The 25093-nt window shown below is 43.7% G+C and overlaps 1 protein-coding gene across 1 annotated transcript; it reads left to right on the top strand.

Moving 5' to 3' along the window:
- The first annotated feature begins 6349 nt into the window (after positions 1–6349).
- On the top strand, positions 6350–24107 carry LOC115464485 (vomeronasal type-2 receptor 26-like). The gene is made up of 4 exons (XM_030194857.1): positions 6350–7099; positions 16571–16798; positions 22630–22756; positions 23221–24107. Exons 1-4 carry the CDS (start codon positions 6350–6352, stop codon positions 24105–24107), a joined length of 1992 nt encoding a protein of 663 aa, XP_030050717.1.
- Positions 24108–25093: the final 986 nt, after the last annotated feature.

Genomic DNA, 25093 nt, shown 5'->3' with positions numbered 1-25093 from the left:
GCCTGGCTTCTACTTCCTGGAAGCAAAGGCTAATTGATCTAACTGATCCCAAGCCAAAAGAATAAAATAAACAGTCATACTACTTTTTGAGGCAAACAAGATGCTGACTGAAGATCCTATTCCAAAGAATGGCAGTTGCTACAAGGTGGGTAGATTTATTCTTCTAACGCTGATTCTAGCCAACAAATTCTCCAGATGGTGGGCCTAATATGTGAGCCTCAAATTAAAGCCACAGTTATAAAGAAGGATCATTGAGAAAGTCCAGTGTTTAGGAAAGTCTTATAAATCTTGTAGGTTTTGCCTTGAATGGCTACAAAGAGAACGTATAAACATTACCATTTGTTTCCCACAGGTTGGGAGAAATTGGTGTCTTGCCTGGCACAAAAAGTTGTATGCCTGTTTCCAGCGGCGTAGCGAGGCTGGCTGACACCCTGGGCGGGTCGCCGCTGCGCACCCCCCCGGGTGCAGCACGGTGCACCCCCCCTCGGCGTGCACACCCCACCCCCCGGAGTGCATCATTACTGCTGGCGCTCTGGGAGCTGCGTCGGCTCCGTTGGTTCCCTGCTCTCAGGAAGCAACCTGTTCCGGGGCAGAGAGAGAGCAGGTAACCAGCGGTGCCGACACCCCCCCAGTGCATGCACCCGGGGTGGACCGCCCCACCTCCCCCCCTTCCTACGCCACTGCCTGTTTCTTTTATTCTCCTTGAGCTTGAGGTCAGTAAGAGACACTTTCCTTTGTTTTCAGGAAGTGTAATTCAGGCTATCTGATGCATTCATTTGTTTTATTTGGGAAAATTTATTAGTTGATATAAAATAGAGTTTGTAATGAAACTATTGCTAAGAAAACATTACTAGCTGGCTTTGATTCTGCTGAACTGGGTTTAGTTCCCACTGTAGACCATTGTGACCTTGGCAAGTCACTTAATCTTCTAGTTCCATAGGTACAAAAACTTAGATTGTGAACCCACTAAGCCCACTAAAGAAAGTATCTGCATATTGGTCTACAGCCTATATATTATGCCTAAAAAATTGGGTCTGAAAAAATATGCCTAGGTGGATTCTATAAACTATACCAAAATGTAGGCGCAGTTTATAGAACACATCTAAATCTAGGTGTAGTTTATAGAATACACCCAATGCCTATTTTCTGTCACTAGATGTAAACTTGGTGTAAATGTCAACGCCTAATTACTCATGGAACAGGCATATTCTATAACACTGCACATAATTTCAAGGAATGCCCATGACCTGCCCATCCCTCTCCCATTGCCATGCCTCCTTCTCTGATCTGCATCTTAAAATATATGCTCATCGCTTTTTAGAATATGTCTAGACAGTTGTGCATATAAATCCTAATTAATGCCAATTAATGTTAAAACTTGCTTGTTAAGTTCATTTATTAGTGCTGATTGGCTTGTTGGCTATATATGTTGCATGTGCAAATCCAGAATGCAACTGGATTTACACACTACTCTGTCCTCCAATGTTTCAAACCTCTTCTCTACCACTATGTTATCCAAGTCTGTCAATGAGGCAATTTAAGTCGCACTATATAGAATTGGTTGGATAATGTGTTCAGTGCTGTGTATGTCTAGTAGTACTATAGAAATGATTAGTACTAGTGAATCATTACATACGAGAAACTATCTAGCTGCTTTCCTATTGTTAGCAAATAGTATTAATCCGAGACTGAGGGAGGTGGAAATAATTCCCTAGGCTCTTCCCCTGAGTTGCTTGGAGACTCTCTTTGAGTGAAGAAATAGTTTCAGGTTGGGGCAGGCCAGACATTTTAAGGGGTCTCAGCAACCTTGCTTTCCTTCAGTAGGGTCTAGATAAAGGGCGATTACTGAACTTCTTGGAAGGTCCTGGTGGTGGCCTAAGGTTGCCACAGTGTGGAGGGGAGGAGGGGGCAATTGGTGAAATATTGGTGATGTACAACAGTTTCTTTAGGAAAGGAAATGATTCCTATAATTCTTACATGAAACAAACTATCAAAATGACTCTATTTAATGCAACAACTGGTGCATTAATCCTAAAATAGGAAAACCCTAAGTTTCCAAATGGTCTGTCTGTCTCCAACTCTCTATAATGACAAAGGAAGCTCTGTCAAGCAGGGACTGTCTCTTCATGTTCAAGTGTACAGCGCTGCGTACGTGTAGTAGCGCTTTAGAAATGATAAGTAGTAGTAAGTTGTAGTAATCAGCTCAAAGAGGAGCTAGCAGCGAAAAAAGGAAATCTCCCCTCCATTAAGACTCCTGATCATTTACCAGCACTCCCAGAAAGAATGAACTGATCCAGGAATAGATGGATCACAGTGGGCTCTGGTAGATTATAACCTGTGACAGAAATACCCACTCTCCCAAATGATAATACTATAATATATTTTTGCTGCATTAGAAAATTGTGAGAATCATGTAATAGAATCCAAATTCTTGCCAGAAATGAGGAAAGATAAGAGCATAAGTATTGCCATACAGGGACAGACCGAAAGTCCATCAAGCCCAGCATCCTGTTTACAACAATGATCAATCCAAGTATCAAGTACCTGGCAAGATCTCAAAGCTCTCCAAACCCTGCTAAGCTAACTGTTTTTACTACATTCGCTGGCAAAGAATTTCAGAGTTTAATTAAACGTTGAGTGAAGACATATTTTCTCCAATTTGTTTTAAATGTAATACTTTGTAGCTTCATTGTATGCCCCCAAGTCCTACTATTTTTGGAAAGAGTAAACAAGCGATTCACGTCAATCCATTCCACTCTTTATTTTATACACCTCTATCATATCTCTCCTCAGCCGTCTTTTCTCCAAGCTGAAGTGCCTTAGCCACTTTAGCCTTTCCTCATAAGGAAGTCGTCCCATCCACTTTATCATTTTGTCACCCTTCTCTGTACCTTTTCTAATTCCACTATATCTTTTTTGAGATGCAGTGACCAGAATTGCACACAGAGTTCAAGGTGCAGTCATAGTAACATAGCAACATAGTAGATGACGGCAGAAAAAGACCTGCATGGTCCATCCAGTCTGCCCAACAAGATAAACTCATATGTGCTACTTTTTGTGTATACCTTACCTTGATTTGTACCTGTCCTTTTCAGGGCACAGACCGTATAAGTCTGCCCAGCACTATCCCCGCCTCCCAACCACCAGTCCCGCCTCCCACCACCGGCTCTGGCGCAGACCATATAAGTCTGCCCAGCACCATCCCCGCCTCCCGCCACCGGCTCTGCCACCCAATCTTGGCTAAGCTCCTTCGTACCATGAAGTAATACAAAGGCATTATAACATCCTCATTTTTGTTTTCCAACCCTTCCTAATAATTTCTAACATTCTATTTGCTTTTCTTAGCCACGGCTGCATACTGAGCAGAGGGTTTCAACGTATCATCAACAACGACACCTAGATCCCTTTCCTGGTCGGTGACTCCTAATGTAGAATCTGGCATCATGTAGCTATAGTTCGGGTTCCTCTTTCCCACATGCATCACTTTGCACTTGTTCACATTAAACGTCATCTGCCATTTGGATGCCCAGTCTTCCATTCTCGTAAGGTCCTCTTCCAATTTTTCACTATTCTCTTGAGATTTAACAACTTTGAATAACTTTGTGTTGTGAGGAAATTGAATTACCTCACTAGTTATTCCCATATCTAGATCATTTTTAAATATGTTAAAAAGCAGCGGTCCCAGCACAGACCCCTGGCGAACCCCACTATCAACCCTTCTCCATTGACAATACTGACCATTTAACCCTATTCTCTCTTTTCTATCATTTAAACGGTTTTTAATCCACAATAGAACACTATCTCCTATCCCACGACTTTCTGATTTCCTCTGGATTCTTTCATTACTACTACTACTACTACTACTACTACTACTACTACTATGAGGTACTTTGTCAAATGCCTTTTGAAAATCCAGATATACAATATCGACCAGCTCACCTTGATACACGTTTGTTCACCCCTTCAAAGAAATGTAGTAACATAGTAGATGACGGAAGAAAAAGACCTGCACGGTCCATCCAGTCTGCCCAACAAGACAACTCATGTGTGCTACTTTTGTGTATACCCTACTTTGATTTGTACCTGTGCTCTTCAGGGCACAGACCGTATAAGTCTGCCCAGCACTAGCCCCGCCTCCCAACCACCGGCTCTGGCATAGACCGTATAAGTCTGCCCAGCACTATCCCCGCCTCCCACCACCGGCTCTGGCACAGACCGTATAAGTCTGCCCAGCGCTATCCCTGCCTCCCAACCTCCAGTCCCGCCTCCCACCATTGGCTCTGATTGGTAAGGTAAGATTTCCCTTCACTAAATCCATGTTGGCTTTGGGGCTCATCTTCAAAAGAGAAAAATATTCAAAAAGTGGCATGTCTGTATTTGGCCATTTTTCTCACAAAAACATCCAAAGTGCTATTTTCAAAACCAGTTTTTAGATGTTTTTGTATGAAGTCTGTCAGAAGTGCATTGTTATCACAAGGGGGGCATGTCAGGGGCGAGCTAAGAATGGGATCTGGGCCTTCCTAACACCTGGACATTTTTCTGCCATAATGGAGAAAAACAAAAACATCCAGGGCTGTAAGTTGGACGTTTTGGTCTAGACCTGTTTTATTAATGAATAAACCACAAAAGTGCCCTAAATGACCAGATAACCACTGGAGGAAATCAGAGATAACCTTCCCTTACTCCCCCAGTGGTCACTAATCCCCTCCCTCCAAAAAATGTGATTAAAAACATTGCTTACTAGTCTCTATGCCAGCCTCAGATGTTAAATGCAGGTCCCTGGAGTAGTCTAGTGGTGGATGCAGTGCACTGCAGACAGGTGAAACCAGGCCCATATCTCCCCCTACCTGTTACACTTGCGGTGGAAACTGTGAGCCCTCCAAAACCACTATACCCACGTATGTGTCCCCTTCAGCCATAAAGGCTATTATAGTGGTGTACAGTTGGGGGTGGTAGGTTTTGGGGGACTCAGCAGACAAGATAAGGGAGCAACAGTGAGATGTGTGCCTGGTAGCATTTATTTGAAGTCAACTGCAGTGAGCCCTAGTGTGTCCCTTTGCTCTCCTGGGATGTCTGTGTGTCCAGTCTATTAAGAATACTGGCTCTTTCGACATCCCATTGGCTTGATTTTCTGAGTTTTTCCATTTGGACATTTTTTCCCCAAAAATAAACCAAAAAGATAAACACATCTAGCAAATAGCTATTTGTGAAAAAATAGACTTTTTCTGTTTTGAAAATGTCTATATTCCCCACTTGAATTTCAGACATTTTTAGCTTTCGAAGGTTGCCCTTCTTCGTCAGATCGGAAATAAGCAAATGTGCTAGCTGACAGTGTATATAAGTGAAAACATTCAAGCATTACTATGACAGTCTGACAGGGTGGGAGGATGGGGGTGGGTCGGAAGTATGCATGGGGACATCAAAGCATATCATTGATATTCTAACAGGATGGGTGTGGATAGGTAAGGGGTGGGGTGATTTCACAGTGAGAATACTGAAAGGTAACTTTAAAACCATACAAGAACGTAAGACCTTTGAAGTCAGAATGATTGAATATTTTAACACCCAACAGAAAGGACTTAACAAGGATCTGGGGTTCCTAGCCCATTATAAATCATAAAGCTGTATGTCTCTGTTGATCACCCTCTCCTCACCTATCCACACCCACCCTGTTAGAATATCAATGATATGCTTTGATGTCCCCATGCATACTTCCTACCTACCCCCCTCCTCCCACCCTGTCAGACTGTCATAGTAATGCTTGAATGTTTTCACTTATATACACTGTCAGCTAGCACATTTGCTTATTTCCGATCTGACGAAGAAGGGCAACCTTCGAAAGCTAATCAAGAAATGTATTAAGTTATGTCCAATAAAAAAGGTATCATCTTATTTTCTTTTCCATGTTTTATTTTGTTTGATTTCTATTGATAACCTTAAGAGTGGACTAACACGGCTACCACACTCCTTTACTTAAGACATTTTTAGCAAAACATCCAAAGTTGGACTTAGATGTCATATCAAAAATGCCCGTCTTTGTCTCATTAATCCATGCTTATGTATATGCTCTGTAATTTTGTTCTTTACAATAGTTTCTACCATTTACCCAGCACTGACATCTGTAATTTCCCGGATCAGTTCTGGAACTCTTTTAAAAATCACCGTTACATTGGCCACCCTCCAATCTTCTGGTACCATGTTTGATTTTTAAGATAAATTACATATTACTATGCTCTAAGTATTTGATATGTGAATGAAATGTGATCTTTTCATGACAAAGATTCTGATAAATTCAGTCTTTTATTTTCAGCAGATCAGTTACACCTCAGGAAATGTTCTCATGAGCGACATGGCTAAGTTTCCTTATTTCTACCGGACTGTCCCCAGTGAGCTGCACATCTGTGCTGGGATAGTCAAACTATTAAAGTATTTTGGCTGGACCTGGGTTGGTATCCTTGCATTTGATGATGAAAACAGCATGAGGGCTGTGCAGATCCTGAGAGAAGGAATTGAGCAGAGTGGAGGTTGCATTGAATTCATTGAAACCTTACGTCAGGCCCGTTCATTCAGGCTTCAAAATATAGATATTTATAACACCTTCAGTACATATTCAACTAAAGTGATTATTTTGTATTGTAATAAAGACTACAGAGAGATTATAAGACACACACCCATTTGGGATGCACCTGGAAAAGTCTGGATCATCACAGAAGAATGGGGATTTTTCTTTCCCTCATACAGTGTTGATAGGAAAAATACCTTAGCTTTTGCTGTCACAAAGAAGACTATTCCAAGCTTTCACAGGTTTGTCCGTGAGGTGAATACTGCCATATTTCCAAATGATTCATTCATAGAGATGTGGTGGAAGGACCTGTGTAACAACCAGTGTCCCAAGAGCATCCAAAGATCCTGCAGCAGTGATGAAACATTTTTAAACCTCTTACTCTGTGACTCTATAAACTCTGGGGATAGTTATAATGTCTACAATGCTGTGTACGGCCTGGCACATGCTCTGCATGACTTGATCACTTCTGGTTCTAGAAATACTGCCCAGTGGAGTGGAGAAAGTGAGCGATTTTTAGATTTTCTATCATGGAAGGTAATACTCTATGTTAGAAAAGTGGTATTTTCAGAAAAAAGTGATCGTATATGATTGCACAGTGTGAAAGGGAAGCAGCATGCAGTGAATTTTATATGCTCACATTCCTTATATATATATATACTAGCCATTAAGCCCGTTAAAACGGGCAAGTTTTTTAAATTTCACCTCCATGTGTAGCAAGTCTGCTCTGTCCCCTATCCTCCCCCCATGTCCAGCAACCCTCCTCTGTCCTCTTCCCTCACCCCATGTCAAGTCACCGTCCTCTGTTCCCTGCCCTCCCAAAGAGACAGTGAGTGTGAAAGTGAGCAGCTAGTGTGTGTGTGCTTGGGTGTCTCTGTGTGTGTGAGTGAGTGAGTAAATGAATGAGAGTGTGTGAGAGAGAGAGTGCTTGTGAGCTATTAGTACTCCCTGTCTCAGTGGAGGTTCAGTGTCTCCTTGTAGGCAGCTGTTGGAGCTGTGTGTCAGTGGAGGCTCAGTGTCTCCTTGTAGTCAGTTGTTGGAACTGTGTGTCAGTGGAGGTTCAGTGTCTCCTTGTAGTCAGTTGTTGGAGCTGTGTGTCAGTGGAGGCTCAGTGTCTCCTTGTAGTCAGTTGTTGGAAGTGTGTGGCAGTGGAGGTTCAGTGTCTCCTTGTAGTCAGTTGTTGCAGCTGTGTGGCAGTGGAGGTTCAGTGTCTCCTTGTAGTCAATTGTTGGAGCTGTGTGGCAGTGGAGGTTCAGTGTCTCCTTGTAGGGCAGTTGTTGGAGCTGTGTGGCAGTGGAGGTTCAGTGTCTCCTTGTAGTCAGTTGTTGGAGCTTTGTGGCAGTGGAGGTTCAGTGTCTCCTTGTAGTCAGTTGTTGGAGCTTTGTGGCAGTGGAGGTTCAGTGTCTCCTTGTAGTCAGTTGTTGGAGCAGTGTGGCAGTGGAGGTTCAGTGTCTCCTTGTAGTCAGTTGTTGGAGCTGTGTGGCAGTGGAGGTTCAGTGTCTCCTTGTAGTTAGTTGTTGGAGCTGTGTGTCAGTGGAGGTTCAGTGTCTCCTTGTAGTCAGTTGTTGGAGCTGTGTGTCAGTGGAGGTTCAGTGTCTCCTTGTAGTCAGTTGTTGGAGCTGTGTGGCGGTGGAGGTTCAGTGTCTCCTTGTAGTCAGTTGTTGGAGCTGTGTGTCAGTGGAGGTTCAGTGTCTCTTGTAATCAGTTGTTAGAGCTGTGTGGCGGTGGAGGTTCAGTGTCTCCTTGTAGTCAGTTGTTGGAGCTGTGTGGCAGTGGAGGTTCAGTGTCTCCTTGTAGTCAGTTGTTGGAGTTGTGTGGCAGTGGAGGTTCAGTGTCTCCTTGTAGTCAGTTGTTGGAGTTGTGTGGCAGTGGAGGTTCAGTGTCTCCTTGTAGTCAGTTGTTGGAGGTGTGTGGCGGTGGAGGTTCAGTGTCTCCTTGTAGTCAGTTGTTGGAGCTGTGTGGCAGTGGAGGTTCAGTGTCTCCTTGTAGTCAGTTGTTGGAGTTGTGTGGCAGTGGAGGTTCAGTGTCTCCTTGTAGTCAGTTGTTGGAGTTGTGTGGCAGTGGAGGTTCAGTGTCTCCTTGTAGTCAGTTGTTGGAGCTGTGTGGCGGTGGAGGTTCAATGTCTCCTTGTAGTCAGTTGTTGGAGCTGTGTGGCGGTGGAGGTTCAGTGTCTCCTTGTAGTCAGTTGTTGGAGCTGTGTGGCGGTAGAGGTTCAGTGTCTCCTTGTAGTCAGTTGTTGGAGCTGTGTGTCAGTGGAGGTTGTGTCTCCTTGTAGTCAGTTGTTGGAGCTGTGTGTCAGTGGAGGTTCAGTGTCTCCTTTTAGGCAGTTGTTAAAGCAGTTTGAAAGGCAGGCTCGTTTTTTCAGTCTTGTGCCGGTCTCCCTCCCCCCATACATGTTGTTGTTGTTGTTCTGCCCCTTCTGCTGACTCCTGCTGTTCAGTGAGCCAAAGGGGCGGGACAGCTATGTCTGTGCTTCATGCTGCAAAGCAGGACTTGTGTGTGTGTGTGTGCTGGGAGTGAATGTACCTGTTTACCTTTTTCTGTTGGCCCCAGAACGTTTTTGATCCCTGCTTGGTTTCTGCTGCGGGTTTTTTTGTTGCCTCGGTCACTTCGTCGTTCCTGCTGTGCCCTTGTACATGGTGGTTCTCTTCTCCATCCTCCCTCCCTCCCCCACCGATGTCCACGCCCCCTCCTTCCCTCCCTATTGGCTGCATTACGTCCTCCTTCAATTTCCACGCCCCTCCCTATTGGCTGCATTACGTCCTCCTCCGATTTCCACGCCCCCTCCCTATTGGCTGCATTACATCTTCCTCCGTTTTCCACGCCCCCTCCCCTCCCTATTGGCTGCATTACGTCCTCCTCCAATTTCCACGCCCCCTCCTTCCCTCCCTATTGGCTGCATTACGTCCTCCTCCGATTTCCACGCCCCCTCCTTCCCTCCCTATTGGCTGCATTACGTCCTCCTTCATTTTCCACGCCCCCTCCCCTCCCTATTGGCTGCATTACGTCCTCCTACGATTTCCACGCCCCCTCCTTCCCTCCCTATTGGCTGCATTACGTCCTCCTTCGATTTCCACGCCCCCTCCTTCCCTCCCTATTGGCTGCATTACGTTCAGTACAGGAGCTGCTGGTGGAGGCGGGGTTTGGAGTGTTGCTCCTTGAAGGTTCGGTCTCTACTGCGCATTTGCGGGTGAGTACGGTCACTCGCAATTTATATGTTTGATTACTGTCTGTCTCTCACTCATTCTCTCTCTCTCTCACTCACACACACACTCCGTCTCTCACATACACTTTCTCTCTCACACATACACTCTCTCACATACACACTCTCTCTCTCTGAAACATACACACTCTGAGGAAAACCTTGTTAGCGCCCATTTCATTTGTGTCAGAAATGGGCCTGTTTTACTAATATATATATATATATATATATATATATATAGTGAAGAGGCAGGGAACTACAAGGTCCAGAATGCACTGCAACAGCAAGGGAATCAGAGTCAGGGGAAGGACTCTAGGCAGGAGAATGAGAAGCCAGCAGTTGATTAGGAAATTGAACCAGGTGTGAGAGGGTTGCAGGCAGCTTTATTAAGAGAGTGGTGGAAAGCTGTAGGAGGTAGATGGAAACACTGGGGAAGCTCTCTCTGAAAAAGGTGACAGCTGAGAAGGAAAGTAGATGCTTGTGTTTAACTGTTGGAGTTTAAGGAACTGTCTTAAGGTTGAGAAGGGATTTAAGTAGCAAGCTCTGAGTAAAGGGCCTTTTTTGTTATGTTTGACTTGAAGAAATGTTTACATTAAAGACATTAATAAAACCCTTAATTACAAGAAGGCTGGTGTTGATGAGCGTTTTGTGAAGGGAGAAGAGGATGCAGAAAGCTCCCCAGGGTAGGAGACAGAATCCTGTGAGTTACTGAGATGGCTAGTGATCCTGTGTGAAGACGAAGCTAGTCAGTTCTGGCTGGAGTCTGGAAGGGTGACCAGCTCACAATATATATATATTTATTTATTAATTTTTACATTGTAAACCACTTTGACTCATTGCAGAAAGGTGGTATATCAAGTCTTTTAACTATTAAACAGACGCTTCATGTCCAACATTACAGACATGCAGCTAATTACAAAGATAAAAGCACATATAAAAACTACACGAGCAATATTTATTCTGCGGCTGTCAGGTTTTTTCAAAATACTGATTGCTATGAGTTGAATTAGATCTGGATATTATGTGTTGGGATTAACCCAGCTGAAAATGCTTAAATTTTGGTGGCCTATGAGGACCTGGATATTATGTTAGGCCATCTGATACTCAGTTCCAGTACCTAGATTACCTCCTCCTGAAACCGCTGGGATTATTTCCCTGGTGGATATTTCTGAAACTGTGCTGGAGTAGTACTGCTGACGTACCTCAGGTCAGAGGATACACCTGGAGGATTACAGGGAGCTGTATCTCAGTGGAATATCATATATCAAACTTGGGCCGGAGGCCATAGTTTTCCTGAGAGGAGCGGAGGGATCCTTCACTATATATATATATATAGTATATATACACACTACTACTATAAATCATTTCTACAGCGCTACCAGTCCTACGCAGCGCTTCACAATTGAACATGAAGAAAAGACAGTCCCTGCTCAAAAGAGCTTACAATCTAAATCAGGACATACAGACAGGACCAATAAGGATAAGGGTAGGACAGACAGAAGGACACATAGGGACAGGGACTATTGAAGAGAGGAAGACAAGATAAAGGTTACGAGCAAGTGACAAGTTAGGAGTCAAAAGCAGCATCAAACAGGTAGGCCTTAAGTCCAGATTTGAAGGCGGCCAGGGATGGAGCTAGACGTAACGGCTCAGGAAGCCTATTCCAGGCATAAGGTGTGGCGAGATAAAAGGAACGGAGCCTGGAGTTAGCGATGGAGGAGAAGGGTGCAATTAGGAGAGATTTGCCTAGTGAACGGAGTTCCTGGGAAGGAGTGTAGGGAGAGATGAGGGTGGAGAGGTAGTGAGGGGCTGCAGAGTGAATGCACTTATAAGTCAATAAGAGGAGCTTATTGACTTATAAGTGCATAGGGAGCCAGTACAGTGACTTAAGGAGAGGGCTGACATGGGCATAACGACTTTTGTGAAATATTAGTCGTGCAGCAGAATTTTGAACAGATTGAAGAGGAGAGAGGTGGCTGAATGGAAGACCTGTGAGAAGCAAGTTGCAGTAATCTAAGCGAGAGGTGATGAGAGTATGGATGAGGGTTCTGATAGCGTGTTCAGAAAGGAAAGTCAAATTTTGGCGATATTATAAAGGAAGAAACGACAGGTTTTAGCAATCTGTTGAATATGTGCAGAGAAGGAGAGGGAGGAGTCGAAGATGATCCCAAGGTTACGAGCAGATGAGACAGGAAGAATGAGCATGTTGTTGACAGAAATAGAGAATGGGGGAAGGGGAGAGGTTGGTTTAGGTGGGAAGATAAGGAGCTCAGTTTTGGACATATTGAGCTTCAGGTGGCGGTGAGACATCCAGGTAGCAATGTCAGAGAGGCAGGCAGATGCCTTGGACTGGATTTCTGCCAAGATTTCTGGTGTGGAGAGGTAGATCTGGGAGTCATCAGCGTAAAGGTGATACTAAAAACCATGGGAAGAGATCAGAGCACCAAGGGAGGAAGTATAGATGGAGAAAAGGAGAGGTCCTAAGATGGATCCTTGAGGTACGCCCACTGACAGCGGGATAGAGGAAGAGAAGGATCCACCAGAGTATACACTAAAATTACGCTGTGAGAGATAAGAAGAAAACCATGAGAGAACAGAATTCTGAAATCCAAGTGAGGACAGCGTGTCAAGGAGTAGGGTTTGATCAACAGTATCAAAAGCAGCAGAAAGATTGAGAAGGAGGAGGATAGAATTGAGCCCTTTGGATTTAGTCAGGAATAGATCATTGGAGACTTTAGTAAGTGCTGTTTCAGTTGAATGAAGGGGACAAAAGCCAGATTGGAGTGGATCAAGAATAGGATGAGAAGAAAGAAAGTTGAGGCAGCGATGGTGGACAGCACATTTCTTGGATAAGAAAGGGAGGAGGGAGATGGGGCGTTAGTTGGAAGGAGAGGAAGGATCCAGAGAAGGTGTTTTGAAGAGTGGGGTGACTACGGCATGTTTGAAGGCATCAGGGACAGTCACAGTGGAAAGTGACAGATTGAGGATATGACAGAAGAAAGGGGTGACCGCAGGAGAGAGAGTGTTGAGTAGATGAGTGGGAATAGGGTCAGTGGAGCAGGTGGTTAGTTTTGAGGATGAAAGAAGAAGTAAAGTTTCTTCTTCAGTGATTTCGGAAAAGGAAGAAAAGGAGGCAGGGGTAAGAGGGTTGAGAGAATGGACTAAGGGGAGAAGGGGTGGAGGAAAACTGGTTGTGAATTCAAGTTTAATCTTGTGAACCTTATCATGAAAGTAATCAGCCAGAGTCTGGGGAGAAAGTGAGGGGGGAGTTGGAGGAGAAGGCACTTTGAGGAGAGAGTTTAACATGGCAAAGAGATGTCTAGGGTTTGATCCAATAGAGTTAGTCAAATGGATGTAATAGTCCTGTTTGGCAAGTTGGAGAGCAGATTGGAAGGAGATCAGCAAGAATTTGAAGTGTATGAAGTCAGCAAGGGCACGAGATTTAAGCCAAAGGCGTTCAGCAGAGCGGGCAAAAGAGCGTAGGTAGCGGATAGTAGGGGTCAGGCAAGGTTGGGGTTTGGTACGTTTAATGGGACGAGACACGGGAGGAGCAAGAGTGTCCAGAGCAGATGACAGAATAGTATTATAGGAAGAGACAGCCTCATTGACGGACTTGGTTGACATAGCAGTAGAGAAAAGATTTGAGATACTGGAGGACAGGGTACAAGGGTTAATAGCCTGTAGATTCCTAAATGTGTAGGTTAGAATAGGACAGGATTGGGGAGGAGAGTGTTGAAGTGTGAAAGTTATAAGATGATGGTCAGATAGGGGGAGAGCTGAGGCAAGGAAATTGGAGGGTGAGCAGTTGGAGAAGAGTACAAGATCAAGACAGTGGCCATTCTGGTGAGTAGGGGCGGTGGAGCACAGTTGAAGTTTGAAGGAGGATGTTAAGGCAAGGAATTGAGAAGCATAAGAGTCAGAGGGGTCATTAGCATGAAAGTTAAAATCCCCAAGAATGAGGGAAGGAGATGAAGGTTCAAGAAAGAAGGAGAGCCAGGCATCAAAGCCAGTGAGAAAGGAAGAGGGGGATTTAGCAGGGGGTCGATAAATGACTGCTACCCGGAGAGGTAGAGGAGCGAATAGACGGATCGAGTGGACTTCAAAGGAAGAAAAGCAGTGAGACTGAGGTGGAAGAATGGGTTGAAATCTACAGGAGGGTGAGAGTAGTAGTCCGACACCGCCTCCACGGCCAACCGAGCGAGGAGTATGGGAGAAGAGATAACCTCCATGACATAGGGCTGCAACTGAATCAGAGTCTTCAGGGTAAAGCCAGGTTTCAGCTAGGGCAAGCAGATGAAGGGTATGAGAGATAAAGAGGTCATGGATGAAGGAGAGTTTGTTGCAGACAGAGCGGGTGTTCCATAGAGCACAACAGAAGGGTAGAGAAGAAGGGGGGTGAAGAGGAATAAAGAGAATCCACGTATGTGGAGAACTCAATAGATCCAACGGCACGTAAAGTAGAAACAAAAAGGTGGGAATATGAGCCAGGCTATCCAATAATTGGACCTGAAGTTAAAGTTTAAAATAAACAAAATGTAATAATATTCAAACAAATAATAATAACAAAATTCCACATTAAAAATGACTCTAAAAATGACTCGACACAACGTTATGTTTTGGCCAGATGGCCTTCATCAGGAGTCTTGTGGCTAGTGACAATGATAAAATATGATCATCAAGTGACGTGCAGCGTCAGACGGATCATTTAACAAATGGTCTTTTTAAAGACCATTTTAAAATCCTTGTCTGCACTTTTCTCATTCGTGACTTGAGTTCTCTTCATCACGTCACTTGATGATCATATTTTATCATTGTCACTAGCCACAAGACTCCTGATGTAGGCCATCCGGCCGAAACACAACGTTGTGTCGAGTCATTTTTAGAGTCATTTTTAATGTGGAATTTTGTTATTATTATTTGTTTGAATATTATAAAATTTTGTTTATTTTAAACTTAACTTCAGGTCCAATTATTGGGGAAGAGGAATAGAAATAAGATTGGAGGTATCACGGTAAGGCCTACACGAATAGGATGAGGACTGATGTGGGGGACCAGGATTGGGATTAATGTCACCAGCGGACAGCAGGAGAAGGAGTAGGACAGTAGGAGAGGTATGATGACAGCGATGAAGGCGAGATGTATTCAGGTAGAAAGGCGAGGGGGTAATGGAAGGAAGGAAGTGTTGAAGGTTGAGAGTTGTGAAAAAGGGGGAAGTGGTTTCGTAAGGAGAAACAGATTGGGAAAGGATAGTGCCAGGAACAGCAGGTGTACTGGAGCCATAATAATAACAACAGATTTTTTATTTTTTTTTGGTACAGAAATACTCAGAATAAGCTGAAGGGGGGTGGAGGTTCAGATAGGGTGGCATATCAAGTCTTTTAACTATTTGCAGAAGGGTGGCATATCAAGTCTTTTAACTATTAAACAGATGCTTCATGTCCAACATTACAGACATGCAGCTAATTACAAAGATAAAAGCAGATATAAAAAATACATGAGCAATATTTATCCTGCGGCTCTCAGGGTTTTTCAAAATACTGATTGCTATGAGTTGAATTAGATCTGGATATTATGTGTTGGTATTAACCCAGCTGAAAATGCTTAAATTTGGGGGGCCCTTATCCGGGGTATGGGCTCTGTCTCTGGCTGCCTACTATTGTGCTAAAAGGCTGGGAGAAAAGAAAAGCTTTGAGGACTACTACTACTAATCATCATTTCTATAGCGCTACTAGATATACGCAGCGCTGTACACTTGAACATGAAGAGACAGTCCCTGCTCGACTGAGCTTTAAATCTAATTAGGACAGACAAACAAGACAAATAAGAGATAAGGGAATATTAAAGTGAGGATGATAAAATAAGGGTTCTGCATGATAAGATACTTCATCAGATAAGTTATTTTTGGGGCATGCCTATCTATCCTCTGGAACTGTGGAACTATGTTTGCTAATAGAATGTTTGTTTATTTATTTATTTGTAGCATTTGTATCCCACATTTTCCCACCAATTTGCAGGCTCAATGTGGCTTACATTTGCCATAATGGCGGTTACCATTTCCGGGTAGCAGAAATACAAATGGTATTGCGTTAAGGTGCATACATACATGGTAACATACATGGAACATAATATATATGGAACAGATCATGGTATATATATATATATATATATATATATATATATATATATATATATATATATACCATGTGCATACATTATGAGATTAAATAAAGAGGATGCTTCTAAGTTTTGCATTTTTGCATGAAAGTGTGGGGTAGCTTTTTTCAATAATAATTTTTTCTCTCCCCTTTTTTTGGAGAGTTGTTTCTCACTATTAGTTTTACATCTCATTGTATTGGGCTGATGAGAGAAGCCCTTTTAGGGTTTGTGTAATGTTATTTCATGTTGGGTATTTGAAATCAGCCCTGGGCAGTTGAGGTTTAGTTGTTTAAAGTTCATCTTTGAGTAGTCGTGTCCTTTTTTTAAAAATTTCTCTAGGCAAAGTTATTTTGGCCATATTCAAGAATGCCATATGTGGATTGCGGAATTATTACTATTTGATGTTGAACTACCAGTAAATGTTCACTGATTTAACTGATGTTTTGCCTGAAATATTTCTTAATATATATAACCATAATTATGGGGTAAGAAGGTAATTTTTTTATAAACTTCAAAAATAAGCTCCACCCTAATGTTTCTTCAAAATGAAAACATGTTCTTAAAATCAGGATCAGATTGTATGTACTTAAAGTTAGGAGTTTATACCTGCAGTGAGCTTCACTAATACAAATGTTTCTCGTTTTCATTAGCTTCATCATTATCTGAAGAACCTCCACTTTAAGAACGTTCTGGGTGAGGAAATCTTGTTTGATGAGAATGGTGATCTCGCCATTGGATATGATATTATAAATGTTGTCATTCTACCCGATGGGTCACGGATTAAAGAAATTGTTGGAAGTTATAACCCTTATGCTCCTCCAGAGCAGGAATTTACCATCTATGAAGAGGCGATTATGTGGGAGAGCACATTCAATGAGGTCAGATTTAAATTCAATTTAAGCTCTTCGCTCTGGAATTTAAGACCTTTCAGTTTAGCACATTCTCCACCCCCCCCCCCCACCCTTTTACCTCACTGCTCTCATTTCTCCTTATACCCCTTAGTGCAGAACTGCAAATGGGAACCTGGCCATGGCAGGAACAAGTGAGGGGCATTCCTATAAATTGCATGTGATTTGATAGAGTATCTGCATTTGTACGCCTAACTGCCATCAGTTGGGTGCCAGCATTTACATCAGACTTTATTAGGTATAAATGCACACCCAAAGTTAAGTGTAGAATGTACACTAAGCTAATATTCTGTAAATGTCAAGTCGTGCATCAAATCAATGTACAGCAATTCTCCTCTATCTCCTGCTCTCCTCTCCATCCATTTCCAGCATTTCTCCTCTCTCCCCTACCCTCCCCTCCCATCCATATGCATCGCCTTCCTGTCCTCTCCCCTCCATCCATGTCCAGCATGTCTCCTCTCACCCCTCCCCTCCCCTCCCATGCCCAGGGATTCTCCTCTGCCCCCTGTCCTCCCCTGCCATCTATGTCCAGCGATTCTCCTCTCTGCCCTGTCCTCCCTTCTCATCCATGTCCAGCAATTCTCCTCTCTCCCCTGCTCTATCCTCCTATCCATGTCCAGTAATTCTCTCTTCCCTGCCTCTCCTCCCATCCATGTCCAGTAATTCTCTCTTCCCTGCCTCCCCTCCCATCCATGTCCAGCAATTCTCTCTTCTGCCCTCCCCTCCATGTCCAGCAATTCTCTCTTCCCTGCCCTATCCTCCCATCCATGCCCAGCGATTCTTCTCTCTGCCCTGCTCTCTCCTCTCATCCATGTCCAGCAATTCTCCTCTCCCCCTGCCCTCCCCTCCTATCCATGTCCAGTAATTCTATGTCCAGCAATTCTCTCTTCCCTGCCCTCCCCTCCCATTCATGTCCAGCAATTCTCCTTTTTGTCCTGCCCTCCCATCCATTTCCAGCGATTCTCCTCTCTCCCTGCCCTCCCCTCTCCTCCCATCCATGTCCAGCAATTCTCTCTTCCCTGCCCTCCCCTCCCATCCATGTCCAGCAATTCTCTCTTCCCTGCCCTCCCCTCCCATTCATGTCCAGCATTTCTCCTCTCTCCCCTACCCTCCCCTCCCATCCATGTGCATTGCCTTCCTGTACTCTCCCCTCCATCCATGTCCAGCATGTCTCCTCTCACCCCTCCCCTCCCCTCCCATGCCCAGCGATTCTCCTCTGCCCCCTGTCCTCCCCTGCCATCTATGTCCAGCAATTCTCCTCTCTGCCCTGTCCTCCCCTCTCATCCATGTCCAGCAATTCTCCTCTCTCCCCTGCTCTATCCTCCTATCCATGTCCAGTAATTCTCTCTGCCCTGCCTCCCCTCCCATCCATGTCCAGCAATTCTCTCTTCTGCCCTCCCCTCCCATCCATGCCCAGCGATTCTTCTCTCTGCCCTGCTCTCTCCTCTCATCCATGTCCAGCAATTCTCCTCTCCCCCTGCCCTCCCCTCCTATCCATGTCCAGTAATTCTATGTCCAGCAATTCTCTCTTCCCTGCCCTCCCCTCCCATTCATGTCCAGCAATTCTCCTTTTTGCCCTACCCTCCCATCCATTTCCAGCGATTCTCTTCTCTCCCTGCCCTCCCCTCTCCTCCCATCCATGTCCAGCAATTCTCTCTGCCCTGCCCTCCCCACCCATCCATGTCCAGCGATTCTCCTCTCTTCCCTGCCCTCCCCTCTCATCCATGTCCAGCAATTCTTCTTCCTCAGCCCATCCTCCTTCTCCACTGCCTGCTAGCCAGTGAAGCGATAAAGAAAGGCTGCCAGCGTCGGAGCTTCTCTCTGCGAGTCCTGCCTACTTTGTTTCAACTTCCTGTTTCCACATAGGCGGGACTCGCAGAGGGAAGCTCCGACGCTGCCAGGCTCTCTCAATTGCTGCACCGTTCGCGCTGCTGAGTCCATAAAAAAAGAAGGGGAGTGAGAGGAAGGGTGCAGGACTCACCGGGGTAAAAAAATGTGCCAGTACGCTGTACCGGTGCGTAATGGCGTGAAAAAAGCCCTGGATATTTCTTCCATTAAAGGACTTCTTGAAGAGCCAAGTTTTCACCTGCTTCCTGAAGTCAAGATAGTCTTGTGTTAAATTTAGACCTGCTATTTCTGCAGTGTAATTTAATATCAATGAGTGAGTTATCTGGCAATAGATCTACCTGAACGAATGGTCAACAAACGCTGACACCATCCAATTCCTCCAAGAATGGGACGATCTATGTACAACAACATTAGACAAAATCGCCCCAATCCAAACCAGAACATCTCACAGGAAAAAAGCAAATCCATGGTTCACCGAAGAGCTGAAAAAACTTAAAACACAAGTCAGGAAACTAGAACAAGAATGGAACAAAAAGAAAGACGAACAGACACTAAACACCTAGAAATCACTTTGGAGAAAATACAAATACACCATAAAACAGACCAAAAGACTACACTACAAAACAATAATAGGACCAAACTACAAAGACACACATAAACTCTTCAACCTTGTGAACAAACTGTTAGACACCACACCAGTTACAAACAACGGCAAAGATATACCAGATGTTGACAACCTTGCGAAATACTTCAAGGAGAAAATTATACAACTACGACTCAAAATACCCGCTAGCTCTATTGAGTACGCCACACTCTTAGATTGTCTAGATCCAGAAGAAGGAATACACCCACCAGACAGAACCTGGACCGAATTCGAAATACTATCAGAAGACCTCATCTCTGAAACTCTCAAAAGATATGCCAAATCCCACTGCAAACTAGACACGTGCCCAAACAACCTCATGAAATCTGCTCCTCAACAATTCAAAATAGACCCAACGAACCATGTAAACTTCATGCTACAAAACGGACTTTTCCCAAAAGAAAAAGGAAAAATCTTACTTACCCCAATACCTAAAGATACAAAGAAAAGCACGAGTGAATTAACCAATTACAGGCCAGTAGCATCCGTACCACTAATAACCAAAATAACCGAAGGAATGGTAACTAAACAACTCACTAACTATCTAAACAAACACTCAATATTGCATGATGCCCAATCAGGATTCCGGTCAAATCATAGCACAGAAACAATATTAGTCACCCTTATGACTAAATTTAAACAAATAATTGCGACCGGCAACAATATACTCCTCCTACAATTTGACATGTCAAGTGCCTTCGATATGGTAGACCACGGAATCCTATTACACATACTTGAATACTTTGGCATTGGAGGAAATGTCCTAAATTGGTTCAAGGGGTTCCTAACCCAACGTTCGTATCAAGTCACATCAAATTCAACCACGTCTAAGGCATGGACACCTGAATGTGGAGTACCACAAGGATCACCTCTCTCACCAACCATTTTCAACCTAATGATGATCCCTCTGGCAAAACTCCTATCAAACCATAACCTCAACCCTTATATATATGCTGATGACGTGACAATATACATCCCTTTCAAACAAGACATTAACGAAATCTTCAACGAAATCAATAAAAGCCTACACATCATGAACACATGGGCAGATGCATTCCATCTGAAATTAAATGCTGAAAAAACTCAATGCCTGATACTCACCTCCCAATACAACGCAAAGGAATTCACCGCTATAAACACACCAAACCTAAACCTTCCAATCTCAGAAACGCTCAAAATCCTTGGAGTCACTATCGACCGCCACCTAACACTCGAAACTCACGCAAACAACACAACTAAAAAGATGTTTTACTACATGTGGAAATTGGAAAGGATAAGACCATTCTTCCCAAGATCCGTCTTTCGCAGCCTAGTGCAATCCCTCGTACTCAGCCACCTGGACTACTGCAACTCACTATACGCAGGTTGCAAAGAGCAAACACTGAGAAAACTTCAAACAGCCCAAAATACGGCAGCCAGACTCATCTTTGGAAAGCCAAAATATGAAAGTGCAAAACCATTACGAGAGAAACTGCACTGGCTTCCACTCAAGGAACGCGTCACTTTTAAAGTATGCACATTAGTCCACAAAATCATCCATGGCGAAGCCCCAGCCTACATGTCTGAGCTAATAGACTTACCACCAGGAAACGCCAAAAGATCATCCCGAACCTCCACTTCCCCAATTGCAAGGGCTTGAAATACAAGACGCTACATGCGTCAACCTTTTCTCACATGAGCACGCAGTTTTGGAATACACTGCCACGCAACTTAAGAACGATCCACGAGCAAGCTTCCTTCCGCAGATTATTGAAGACCCATCTTTTTGAAAAAATTTACGGAAAGAGCCAAAACACATAAAATCCACACTTACTGTTTATTAATGCACTATAAATCCACTTCTGAACTCTCATCCCCCGTAATCCCACATCACTCATACCTTTACTCACAGAAATATGTATACCATATGTTTTTATGCCTTAGTATTGCCCTTTAAGCTCCCATTGCCTCCTTCCAATGTTCAATGTTTGTGTTCCATTGTTGCACTCCTTAACGACACTTCGATTGTCTCGCATAATTCTGCACAATGTAATCCATAACCAATCTGTAACAAATTGTACTTCCATCATTCATTTCTTATTGTAAGCCACACTGAACCTGCAAAAAGGTGGGAAAATGTGGGATACAAATGCAATAAATAAATAAATAGTATTGATAACTGTATAACATTAGGTCCTGCTCCTGTAACACCCTTGCTGCATCCTTCACGTCAAGATAAATTTGGCCAAAATATATCCATTTGATGAAGCAACAAGTTTAAACAAAAAATACCTAATGTTGCTGAATGAAACTCACTCTGTATAAATGTGTTGGGTATATGATTAAAGAAACAAAAATACTTATACAGTAAATAACCAATGGTGAGCAGATCCATGAGGTAAATATTCAGTCTTTGAGATAGAAAAGTAGGCTACAATGACATCACCTAAAAGCAGGGCCGTGCCTAGGGTCTCTGGCGCCCCCCTACAGACCATTAGTTGGTGCCCCTCCCGGACCTGCCTGGCTCCAAGGCACGTCTGGGGTGCGATGGAGGAAATGGCTGGGTTTGGCCTGAGCCTCCTCTGCTCCAACCCCGATTCCCTGGCGCTTTAAATTTACCTCTCTCCGCCTCCGCCTCCGACATCTGCACAGTGTCAGTGAAAGCGCTGCCTGTCTGACGTCGCTCCACCAGCCTTCCCTTCGCTCGTTCGTTCCCTCTGTGTCCCGCCTTCTTCTGACGTCATTTCCTTGAGGGCGGGACACAGAGGGAACAAACAAGCGAAGGGAAGGCTGGTGGAGAGACGTCAGACAGGCAGCTCTTTCACTGACACTGCGCAGACGTCGGAGCCGGAGGCGGAGAGAGGTAAATTTAAAGCACCAGGGAATCGGGGTTGGAGCGGAGGAGTAATTTTTTTTTAATACAGCTCGACGGCGCGGCGCCCCCCTGCGGCGCTTACCACGCTTACTGTGTTGGCACGGCCCTACCTAAAAGTCCTTTTCTCATAGCCAAAGTCTTACAAGGGGATGGAGAATTCAGAGTTATTTGAGGAAACAGGGTATTTTCTCCTACTTTTAATCAAACTATTTAGGGTGACCAGCAAGAAACATTGCTCAAAACGTTCCCCAATCAGCCTGAATGACTGATTCCAGATCAAACCTATTTCATATTATTTATATTTCCAAACAAAATACAGCTCATACAGACCTCAATATTCTACTGAGTAGCTTGGCAAGGAGCTGAAAAACTAAATGGGAAAATTGTCTCATGTTTAAACAGAAAAGTCATAATCCAGTATTACCTCAAGTTAATCAGTTTCTTCTCCATCCTCAGACACCTCCAGAGTTCAGATGCAGCCCGAGTTGCCCTCCTGGGTTCAGGAAATTAACCAGGGAAAGAGAGCCCGTCTGCTGCTATGACTGTATTCCCTGTCCAGAGGGAGAAGTCTCCAGTCAAAATGGTGAGTGATTTCATGTTCTAATGTGAAAGGCTCATATTCGGCCCATATTCAGCCTTCATTGAAGATCCAACATGGGCCAGCAAATATGCATGCACTCCTGCCTTTTCCAAAACATCAACACAACTGAGCATATCCTGATCTGGACGTCTCAATTGCAATCTCAATATTCTTTCAAAATTGGGTCTTCACATGTCCTAATCCATAAATATGAGCTGGATACCGCTAGCAAAACTAATCACACCTCGATTAAATAAGGCGTATGGAATCCTTTAAAAGCATCCATTTCAGGTGCAAGTACTTCTAAGAGATAATGCATGATTTCATTTCCAGGAAGCTCATTGTTCATTATTTGTTTAATGTTTGCTACTGTCTCATTTTGAGACAAGCCTTACTATAAAGGAAAAGTTACAGTCCTATAACTGATGCTATTTGTGAGATAATGGAACAATATTTTTCATTCTCAGATATAGACACTTGTACGAAATGCCCAGAGGACCAATGGCCCAATCAGAAGAAAGATACCTGCATCCCAAAAGTGATATCCTTCCTGACCTATCAAGAGCCTCTGGGGATAACTTTGATTTTTACCTGTATTTTCTTAATTCTCATTAATACTGTCATTTTGGGGATCTTTATTCATTACAAAGACACCCCCATAGTGAAAGCCAACAACCGAGGCCTCAGTTACATTCTTCTCATCTCCCTCATGCTCTGCTTTCTCTGTTCCTTGGTATTCATCGGCCACCCTGACAAAATGACCTGTATTCTCCGACAGACTGCCTTTGGGATCAGTTTCTCCATTGCTCTTTCCTCTATATTGGCAAAATCCACTACTGTGGTCATGGCCTTTCATGCCACCAAGCCTGGAAGCAAGCTCCAGAAATGGATGGGTTCCAGGATCTCAATTTCTGTAGTCCTTTTCTGTTCCCTTATTCAAACTGTTCTGTGTCTTGCCTGGTTGTTCACTGCTCCCCCGTTCCCATATCTTAATATGAAATCAGAAATTGGAACAATACTAACTGAATGTAATGAAGGGTCAATATTTGCATTTTACTGTGTTCTGGGTTACCTGGGATTTCTGGCTGGTGTCAGCTTCATCATAGCTTTCTTAGCAAGAAATCTACCTGACAGGTTCAATGAGGCCAAGTACATCACCTTCAGCATGCTGGTGTTCTGCAGCGTCTGGATCTCCTTCATCCCAACGTACCTGAGCACCAAGGGCAAGTACATGGTGGCAGTGGAGATATTTGCTATCCTGGCCTCCAGTGCTGGCCTTCTGGGTTGTATCTTTTTCCCTAAGTGCTACATTATTCTGCTGAGGCCTGAAAGGAACAGTAGAAAATACTTATAAAAAAGTAGAATTATTAATAAAATATTGGATTAATTTAAATATTGTTATCATTTGTTGGGCAAGTCCAACTTGAATGTCCTTTTTTTACCCTGAAACTGCATCATTGGTTGAGGCCATCCTAAATTTCATATATTTTATGTTATAGCTAAAATTAGATATTATACACAATTTTAATGCAACATTAAGTAGATATAGAGGGGCCAGAGCCGGTGGTGGGAAGCGGGACTGGTGGTTGGGAGGCAGGGATAGTGCTGGGCAGACTTATACGGTCTGTGTCAGAGCCGGTGGTGGGAGGCGGGGCTGGTGGTTGGGAGGCGGGGATAGTGCTGGGCAGACTTATACGGTCTGTGCCCTGAAGAACACAGGTACAAATCAAAGTAGGGTATACACAAAATTAGCACATATGAGTTATCTTGTTGGGCAGACTGGATGGACTGTGCAGGTCTTTTTCTGCCGTCATCTACTATGTTACTATGTTACTATGTAGAGGGGCATTTTCGATATGATGACTAAGTCTGAATTTGGACGTTTTACAAAAACATCCAAACTTTGAACAGGATAGAAGGTCATTTTCAACAAACAAAAATGTCTAACTTTTCCTTTTGAAAATACTGTTTTGAAAAATGTTTTGTTATTTGGATGTTTTGTTTTTTGATCCACTTTCAAACAAAAAATGTCCAAGTGCAAAACGCACAAAATCAAGCCATTAGGATACAGACCAGAAGAAAAGTTTCAGTCACAGGAAAGCATTCATAGAGGATAACAGAGTTCAAACTGCTGTAGAATCAGGAACACTGATATTTTAAAATATCAAAACATTCTGCAAAATGAGAGATTAGTGCTTGTTCTGACTGTGGTGCTAGTGTCCATCAGAAGGAAAATCTAGCAATGAACCATAGAATCCATTCAGAAGTTAAAACAGTTGCATATAGAAAGTGTGGGGTAAAAGCGTCATCGAGGACAGCCTCACAGTCCACCAGAGAATC

This window comes from Microcaecilia unicolor, chromosome 3 (genome assembly GCF_901765095.1).
Source record: "Microcaecilia unicolor chromosome 3, aMicUni1.1, whole genome shotgun sequence".
Lineage (NCBI taxonomy): Eukaryota > Metazoa > Chordata > Amphibia > Gymnophiona > Siphonopidae > Microcaecilia > Microcaecilia unicolor.
Note: the sequence above shows the minus strand (reverse complement) of the source record. Positions and strands in the feature narration are given on the sequence as shown.

Coding starts and splice junctions, on each gene's coding strand:
- LOC115464485 (XM_030194857.1), top strand. CDS start 6,350: ATGGCTAAGTTTCCTTATTTCTACCGGACTGTCCCCAGTGAGCTGCAC. Junction 7,100..16,570: donor TAGATTTTCTATCATGGAAG/GTAATACTCTAT, acceptor CGTTTTCATTAG/CTTCATCATTATCTGAAGAA. Junction 16,799..22,629: donor GGGAGAGCACATTCAATGAG/GTCAGATTTAAA, acceptor CTCCATCCTCAG/ACACCTCCAGAGTTCAGATG.